Source organism: Augochlora pura, chromosome 6 (assembly GCF_028453695.1).
Source record: "Augochlora pura isolate Apur16 chromosome 6, APUR_v2.2.1, whole genome shotgun sequence".
Lineage (NCBI taxonomy): Eukaryota > Metazoa > Arthropoda > Insecta > Hymenoptera > Halictidae > Augochlora > Augochlora pura.
In genome coordinates, this window is record NC_135777.1 from 24,145,571 (window position 1) to 24,154,952 (window position 9,382).

The 9,382-nt window shown below is 39.7% G+C and overlaps 3 protein-coding genes across 3 annotated transcripts; 1 reads left to right on the plus strand and 2 right to left on the minus strand.

The window, feature by feature from the left end:
* Positions 1–219: 219 nt before the first annotated feature.
* On the minus strand, positions 220–1,169 carry LOC144471469 (uncharacterized). Its single transcript, XM_078183532.1, has 4 exons — positions 1,120–1,169; positions 576–916; positions 380–496; positions 220–298 (listed from the first exon to the last, which is right to left on the minus strand). Exons 2-4 carry the CDS (start codon positions 857–859, stop codon positions 286–288), a joined length of 414 nt encoding a protein of 137 aa, XP_078039658.1. The 5' UTR covers positions 860–916; positions 1,120–1,169; the 3' UTR covers positions 220–285.
* An 848-nt stretch (positions 1,170–2,017) lies between these two features.
* On the plus strand, positions 2,018–3,070 carry LOC144471022 (dynein regulatory complex subunit 2). The gene is made up of 3 exons (XM_078182667.1): positions 2,018–2,247; positions 2,349–2,638; positions 2,877–3,070. The coding sequence occupies exons 1-3, from the start codon at positions 2,018–2,020 to the stop codon at positions 3,068–3,070; spliced, it is 714 nt and encodes a 237-aa protein (XP_078038793.1).
* A 1,188-nt stretch (positions 3,071–4,258) lies between these two features.
* Ostdelta (oligosaccharide transferase delta subunit) lies at positions 4,259–8,900 on the minus strand. The gene is made up of 11 exons (XM_078182818.1): positions 8,794–8,900; positions 8,198–8,406; positions 7,868–7,999; positions 7,510–7,670; positions 7,287–7,426; positions 6,661–7,036; positions 6,246–6,425; positions 5,932–6,157; positions 5,634–5,846; positions 5,150–5,321; positions 4,259–4,891 (listed from the first exon to the last, which is right to left on the minus strand). Exons 1-11 carry the CDS (start codon positions 8,822–8,824, stop codon positions 4,749–4,751), a joined length of 1,983 nt encoding a protein of 660 aa, XP_078038944.1. The 5' UTR covers positions 8,825–8,900; the 3' UTR covers positions 4,259–4,748.
* Between the last annotated feature and the right edge of the window lie 482 nt (positions 8,901–9,382).

Here is a 9,382-nt window from a genome sequence, read left to right on the forward strand (position 1 = left end):
GTCGTACGTCTACTCTCAGCCACCAAAGCTGTTTAATTTTTTTTTTATTTTTACATTATTGCTACACATATCTAAACTTTAAAAAAAGAATGAATAAATTTTGTTTTTTTTCCGACCGCAATTTAGATCAATCGCAAAGGATTAATAGACCAAAGTGTTTGAGTCAAGTTCCTCGATTCGTTTCGAAAATTATCTTCTTTATTAAATAAGTTTTAAATATACGTATTCAACAAACGAATGAATCTTCTGTCGACGTTCTCTCTCGGATCCAAAGAATGTTCTCGGTTATCGACCCCATCTGCGTAAAAATGGAATCGCAAAGAAAGTTTGATGTTATTCGAGTTCTATCTGGTTCGCTTACTCGTACGCGGCTACGTACCCGTAGTGGTGATTCGAATACGAGGCCGAGTAACTGCCTCCGTATCCACCTCCGTAGCTGCTACCGTATCCACCTCCGTAGCCACTACCGTATCCACCTCCGTAACCACCGCCGTAACTAAAAAAGAAAAAAACACAATTGAAAATGGAATATCGCATACCGTCTAACAAGTCGTTGCGATCAAAAGTATACCGACTATTTAGCCTTGTACAAGCCTGCGCCGACGACACCGGCACCTATCAAAGCTTTGGCCCCGACCGCTGCACCACCCACTAAAAGCGCCTTCTTTCCTAGGAGGGCTGCTCCCCCGAGGAGAGCTAATTTACCCAACGGAGATCTCCTTTGGCGAACAAGCTCCCCTTTGATTTCAAAGTTCTGCGGAGCCGCGAGCTCGTTCTCCGACGAAATCGAGGATGCCGGGTGGCTGTAGACCACCGACAGAACCACGATAACGAGTATCAAGAAGTATGCAGATCTCATCTTTCTGGAGCCAGCGAATGCACGATAACGATATCTAGATTATCGGCGATGTTAACCCTAGAACATCGTGGGTTTGCGAGTCACTCGAAATGATATCTTGATAATCGGAATATTATTTATTATTTTCATAGGATAAAATACGAAGTACGGTGTCAATTAGGAGAACAAAGGAAACCTCGGTTCGTAGAGAATAATGAACACTAGCCGAAGGAACGGAGACAAGAGAAAACACTAACGTAAAACGGAGAGAAGACACTTACGCCGACAGAAGCGATGCTTGCTACGATCACACACCGTCCGTTTCGCTTCGTCGCGAAAGACTTTTATACATACGGAAGGTCCAGAGTACATCCCTTCCATGTTACACCTGCTTCTCAGACGAAAACCGGAATTCGCGAATCCTCTCCTGTGCGAAGCTGCTCGCGATGAATCGTCTCGTCTTGTCTCGTCTCATCTCGTCCTTTCTCGCCCCACCGCGGCAATCGCTTTCTGCCACCCCTGACCGTTGTTAATCTTATTTATCGGTCGTCTTCGTTTTCTTCGTTGGTTTATTAAGGCATTAATAGACGCAGAAGCGGGTAAAGAGGAGGAAGAAGAAGAAGAAGAACAAGAAGAAGAAGAGACGAACAGATCACGCTTCGGCAGTCGTGTACTTTCACCAAACGATTTTTCGAATGAAGGACCTTGAAGTCGTCACGAGTTACAAGCGTGCGACCTTAAGTTCCACGCGCATAATTAACAGTGTTAATCTGCATAGATTCAACTCGGCGCAGAACTATTCGCATTTAGATTTACCTAGACTCTAGACTGGGAAGAATTTAGAAGAACGGATGCTTGACATTCTTACGCGCAGACACGAAACGAGACGATACAATGACACGATGAGCAAGGTCGCAAAACCGCAAACCTAACATAACCTGACATAACCTAACAGCGAAACAAAAAGACGAGCGGATTGAAACGTATCGAAGCCGCGATTGAAGACTGAAGCCAGAACAGATCGAAACAAGTTTGAATCGTCGAGACATAAATCGTGCACATGTTCTGTAGACACGGAGTTCAGGGTCGTCGCACTTCGAATCAGAGAAAAGATATACGCGCATAACCAAGTAAAATCGTGCTACATTCTCTTCCGAATCGTTAAGTTTGAATCTCGAGATGCCACCGAAACGAGGCAAACAGCGACGAGCTAAGGCTAAGCCCGCGAACACGGGAGATCTGAAACGACAGGCATTGGCACGCGAAATGAAGATTTCTGCCACGAATTTGGAAAAATACCGAACACGTTGGCAAGAAACGCTCACGCGAATAGAGATGCCAAACGTTAGGAAGAAGATTAAGATGGTTTGGTCGAGTTTGGAGCATGCATTTGATTTTCAGGATTACAGGTACGCGGGAGACTCGTCTGTGATGCAATTGCGATTCGCGAGGTGGAAATTGCGAGTTTACGAAGATTTCATAGATAAACTCGAATGTGAATGTCGTACAGCATCAGCTTATTGTTGGATGCTTTGCGAGAGGCAGAAGATCAACGACGGAAAATGAACGGTGTACATGCGAACTTGATCGATCAAACGTTCGGCGGGCACCAAACACGTTTGAAAGTTGCCGAAGCGTTTTTCCAACGACGCGTCGAGACGCTGTTGGACGATAGAACTCGGGAATTTGAGGAAATGCGTTTGAATCGAACCAAGAACGAGGCTAACATACGAAAAATCAATCTCCTTGTCAATTATCGAATCGAGAATAATCTGAACGCTGTAAAGAGCACCGCCATAAGTAAGCCAGAAACACATATGCACACATATCTGTTCATACGTACTGGAAAGTCTCTCCAATTGTCCTTCAACTTGTAAACAAAAATAAACAACTTGAGTAGAGGACATACGATCATCCATTTTTGTTTACAAGTTGAAGGACATTGGAATGAATTTAGTAGAAATGTACGTGCGTAGCCTGCGTACCTACGTAAATATTTATATTTCTATGTACAACAGATAATAATGTTCGTCCGAAGGTAAAGTGAACGCTTTCGTGGAAGATGGGAGAAACGAGAGGCGAATGATCACCGCACAACTTCAAAAGCAACTAGAAGATGTTTGGGACCAATTGGGAAGCATATTCTCAGCTTATCGTACAAGTTTGTCCCTCTACATCTACATTTGTATCTACATCTTCTATGTATCTACATATGACTACATCTATACATAAGTATGTACCGTTACCGTACCTGAAAATGATACGTGTCCCCGGGACAGGTACGGAGGAGCGACGCAGATCGTACGAAATCATTCAAAGGAAGGACAAGTTGGATCGGCAAGCGATAATTGAACAGGATTTGCGAATCGCGGGTCTCCTAGACGACATTACCAAATTCCGTGGAAAAATACATTTTTACAAAAAAAATGTGGAGGTCGAGATGCACGACGCCATCCAGGAATCTCATTTTTTTCGCAACATCTATAGAGAAGCAACCGCATGCGTAATTCTCGGTGAATTTCGAATTCAATTGAAATTCTCAACTATCGGGCCCGTAATTTGTTACCTATTGGTTTATCAGGTCGTAAAGAGGATAAACGAAGAGCGACGATAATGTCCAAAGAGTACGATCGTAGCGTTAAGCAGTTGAAAGCATTAACGAGAAAAGCTAAGCGCATTCTCGCGTACATTGAAATTTGTCGAAAATACGAAACTCAGCATGAAAAGATACTACCGTCGATCGTTCGTCCTGCCGTCAGTGATTCGCCACCGGCAAAGGAGGCATTGTGGGATAGTTCTTCGCCGTTCGACGTGGTGCGCAATTTTACAACGATCTTTTTTTGCAGCTACATAGATGGTTTTCCTGCTCTCTATTTCATGTTGCGTATGTCCCAGGTCACCCAGGACTTTGAAACATTGATTCGCTTCTGGCAACGCTTCGGGTTTGCTAAATTAGTCGCTACCGAATTGAATAAGGAGCGAAATCTGTTAGCAACGAAGGCTGTAGATTTACGAAAAACTATGAAACTGTTGTTAACACGGACGTTCTACTCGGCATCCGATACTTATCAAATATGTGAATGAAAACTGCTCGAACCAGAGAACCACTGGTTTTGCGGAAACTTGTGGCTTTGTTAAATTTTGAAACTTTTCCGAGTGTTCCATTAAAGCATTCCATACAATTTAAATGGGAGTACGCGTTCTCGACCTCGATATATTCTATGCTAATTGACATATCAACACTTGTATATAATTACACCGCTGTGCATTCGGAGGTAGTTTCTAACGTAAACTTTTACAACCAACGACATACGAAGAACGAAATAGTCCGTTCCAAAGATTAAGGCAGGATAATACAGCATAGAAAAGCATAAGAGGACGAAAGGAGAGGAGTAAATGTACAAAATATTAACAAGGGAGTATTTTTTCTACAGTCATACTCAATATTTTTTTATTATTCATAAACCAATATTTTACCAGATACGAGACATATACCGCATCGGTGGCAGGTATGTATTACGGTTCTTCTCTGTTACTCTATCAGTGTCCTATGTGCACAAAGAATATTTTTCCTCTATAATAATGAACGAAAGAAATGACATCACCTCGACAGTGAATTCAGCAAAACTATCTATTGCGAGAGCACACGTGCAACAGCGGGACACTATACCACGCTGCTGCAGCAAAATAGTTTCGTGCGTCAAATATACATAGAATTCGTATACAATACAACGGATGTTGACGACATTGAAACTGTAATAATTCGATGGATCAATGAAGCGAACGGCAGCTTGATCAGAGACTTTTCCGATCAAGCAACATCAGCCTTCGGTACTTCTCCTGTATTTATTTTCAATTATTGAATGATTTGATCATACTAGAGTAAAATTGTTCAATGCAGCAATTGCTTTTATCGTAATTTATGTTTATGTGCTATACGCGATAACATTTTATTACCAGCGAGGAATGTTACGATTCCAAGACCAAGGAGGTATCGAAGTGTAACGAACATGTTGAGTTGTAACCAAAATATTCCAAAAAGTACAAAAATACCTGAAAAAAAGTAAAGAATTGTAAGTCAACCATACATCAATACGAGTAAATTTCGATGTTTCAAATTTAAAATGTCGTGAACATTGGGCTACAAACGCGACATGATCGCCGAATTTGCGAAAAATCCACGATTTTTTTTATGCCCGACAGAATGACAAATCAAACAGAAATGTCGTAATTTGTCAAGTATAATGGGCACAAGATACACATATCTTGTGATATGCAAATATGTAATATTTGAAAGTCAAATATACTCACTCCCTAAGCCAAGATGAAATGTTACAGCGCTCAAAGAAAGCGGGAAATTTGATATGTTTACTCCGAGTTTTGCCCACAGAATGAAAAGCAAGAGAACAGGAGCCAAACACAAGCCAGTAAACAGATTGGAAACGAAAGCGGCTGGCCTCTTCTCCGGTTCGCGGAACATGTGCTAAAACAAACGAGTTACATATTATTTCCAAGATCAACTTCGCGATAGAAAAATAGGCTTCTAGATTGTTTCAGTAAGTGTTCATCGAACGTCAACATTTGATTTCAGTCACGTTGTTTCAAAAATCTGACATGTTGATTCGATGATATACTTTTCCAATGTTATAGAAGTGGTAGAATTTCGAAAGCATTGCTATCACTAACGAGCATTGGTTGTTACGCGTAAATTATCCATAGCACGTATTTTTATCAAGCTCTTGCGAAGGATAAAACTTCATTCTCAATATTTTCATTACGGGGAACATTTTACTACCTGTATCTCTGGTTTAGTCGCGTAGATGTTCAATTTACGCTTGTACGATGTGGTTTTGTCTACACGTTCGGTCGAGGTTGGTTCAGGGAACTTCAAATTCACTGTTGCAACAGTCCACTGAAATGGATTTCCCAATATGGCGTCTCCAACAATCAACTCCACATTGTAATCCCCGCTTTGATGATCGAAGTTCACACCCGCAGATCCGACTGGCTAGAATATACAAAAATACATTGAATTGAACGAGCAAGCAACGGTAAAGCAAAACATGTAGAAGGAACGTAGAAGGAATCGATACCATATCGAATTTGTAAAGCTGCGATGTATCTGGTTCAGCCACGAAAATTATTTCACGTCCCATCTTGCTTTTATCCTTCGACTCGGTTGCCGAAGAAAGCCGTACAAAGGCTTGATGTGTACGCATAGGCTTCTTACTGATACTATCTTTCAATAGAAATCGCATAACCAACTTTTGCTGGGAGTCAGCTTCTATCTTTTGACTCAGCTTCTCCGGATAAGCTACACTGCAATTCAGCACGAAGTGACGAATTTCCATTTTTCTCTTCGATAATACGGAAGTGAATTAATAAACTCAATTGGACCTTAAATTACCGTGTGAGCTTTGGTTGCGTCGTCTGATCGGCGTCACCAGTTCCTATTTCCAAATGATCGACCAGCACTTTGCAAAGAACTTTTACGGTAACAGTATTTGTCACGGATCCCGCTGTCACGGAGATTTTGTAGAATCCACGTTCTGGTTTTGCTTCCAAGAAGTTCATCGTGAACAATGTTCTAAGGTACGGAAACATAAGTACAAATGTAATTAAAATATTCAAATGCCCGAGCTGATAAATGAAGAGTACGTTGTGCGACGTTTTCTCTAATCTTTCACGAAACTGAAATTCACGAAAGATAAAAAAATCATATGCCGTAAGTTACTTTACCCTAATGTATAGCCGAGCCTGAGATGCAAAAAATCAAGTCGGTAAAGTTATAGGGAAAATTAATAAAGCTAGTTGATGCTCACTTGTCCGTCGGCGAAGATTGCAGACTCTGTTTGCTTAAAATTGCGACATCGTCTCCAACTCGTGTTGCTGAATTTGCAATCACCTTAGACACTCCAGTAACCGGATTACCAAGAATGTCGCAAACTTTCACTGTGACCATAGGTTGTTGGTCAGAAATACTAACGCCTTCGTTAGCTAACGTTACACAGACTGGTTTCTCGAAATCATTGTTTGCTAAAGTTGTCAGCGCCGAAAGTAGATTCGTCACGCCTCTCGGAGTTTGTACGGACCGACGGGACAAGAGGTAATTGGCCATCTTAACAATTTGCTGAGACGTTAACGGTGGCTTTTTCTTCAGTGTTTGAGATAGTTTGAAAATGCCGTTCACTAGGAAACCTGAAGAATAAATAAAAAAAAAAACCGACATTTACTTTCGCCGTGATGTTATGTGATATATTGTACACCAGTAGGTAAAAAAAATATTTGGACATCTTTTAAAACAGTACAACTTTTAAGCTAGTTCCTTTAACATGTCCAAAAATTTCAAGTTATTATACCCAGATTTAAAAAAGCCATACTGTTTTAAATGGTACTTAAACGTACTTGAATACTTTATATAGTTTAACACGCTTATTGTGTTACTTACTGGTTACTGAAAGACCACCTTCAAACTGCAAATACTTCCCATCCACTTCGTCGGCTTGTACAATAGCATCTTCGATTCGGTCGACAGCGAATACACCGCTTGATCCGAGATCCGACGCCACGTGAAAAGCATAAGCCAAACTATTTTTGTGAAACATTCAACAAACAAGCATTAGAATCTCGAACGTAACATTCAATTTATAATGGGATTATAACAATCTTACTTCCATAAACTATCATCCTTGCGCAACGCATTTTGAACTGCTTTTGTAATCTTGTCCACTTTTTCACGTGACAATTTCTCAGATAGCGCAGTTAAACCATTTACTGCGTAATATAATTCCAACATACTAGAACCATCCTTTTCTATAGCACTGGAGAGTACCTGTGTACACAAAGAAATTTCTCTTTACTACTGCAATCTGAATTAAAGTTCAATTTCCTCTATGCTAAAATTTTAATTCAGTACATAATATTGTCTTCACTATTAAATTGCAGTAGAACGAAAGTTTAAAAACATCATTATAACATATATAAAGAGATGAACAATTGTTGTTTCAATTAATATTATTAGGTTTATACCGTGGCTAGAGCAGGTACGGGAAGTTCTTGACAGGACCCAATTACTTTTGAAGCAGATGCGACATAGAAAGCTTTTTCAGTTGTCATATTTTCCTCAGCCGAGATTGCTTTTTTTAAACGTTCGCAGATGTTCTGAAAACCAAAGATTTATGCATTACAATGACAGTAAAAATTCTATTAAACATCTTACTGACACACATTTTGATCAGAAAGACTAATCACAAATCATTGCATATCAAGTATTGGTCATGTTTCATCAGGTATAGCTACTTTTAAATAGAAATAAGAGAAGAATTAAAAAACCTAACAGAACTTGATAAAATTTCTTACCCGTTGATTCGGCAAAGTTTCTCCTAGAGATCTATAGCCATAAACAGTATAATACATAAAAGATGCATCATCGGATGTTAAACCTGGTTCAAGGATTTTTTTGAAATGATTTTTATCAGCCGTTGTTAAATAGGCATTTGTCGATTGCAACGTCTCGGTGGCTGAGAAACATACTGCTACACGAGTAATCGCTATGAACAACAGTAAAGCTGAAACAATATCGAATTTTAATTAAGAAATGTGGATTTTAATAAAAAAAAAAGAAAGATACAATCAAAGAAAAAAGATTGTGGTTATGAGTATTTTTTGTGCTAAGCATGCTGGGCATTCTGAGAAAACATTAACGATTAAACTCATTTTTCAAGATACTTATTGAAATAAAACGACATATTAATTTTGTTGAAATCAAACGAAATGTAAATTACAAGGCGTATCGTCTAGATTTTGAGATAATTCGAACGAAACGGTTATTAAGTCGAATCAAGAATGAGAATATACGTGCTGATACAGCTAGGAAAGTTAATGTACTAATAATTGTTTCTGTACATGGTTAGAATGAGAAATTTCGAAAGACCGCGTAATTGAATGATACTTACGAATATTCATGGTAAATGGAATACCGGGCATGCCGGTTGCCACGTTGCCGTTCCGAACAAAATGGCTCTTCACCCATTGCGCGTGTACAGAAAAATGGACGATTCTTCGTTCCGGAAGTAGTTGGCAGTATGTAGTATGTGTGTGTACTACGTTACCAGTTCCACTCGGCTACGAAGAGAGCATGCGCAGTTTGATACATACAGTCAAATACAGACACCGAAAAACAACCTTCTCGAACATACGTATAAAGATATGTAATCATATTTAATGTATTTATTTAATCTATTAAATTTTAATCTTTAAAGGATCTCACAAATACAGTCTGACCTCTCCTCTCTCTCTCTCTCCCTCTCGAGCATCTGTTTCTCTCTTTCTAAAGCAACTGCGCGAAGATGTATGCGCAGTAGATAAGACGTTCTTGAATTACGAGAAGAAAAAGCTCTTGAATTAGGAGATGTATATGATTTAGCCAACGACTCACCTGAAGATAGGTACAAGCCATTCAAACAAATCGCAGACTTCAATGGGGCTATTGGTTTGAATACCCAGCACTATTTCTATTATGTACATACGTATCTTGAATTTTTC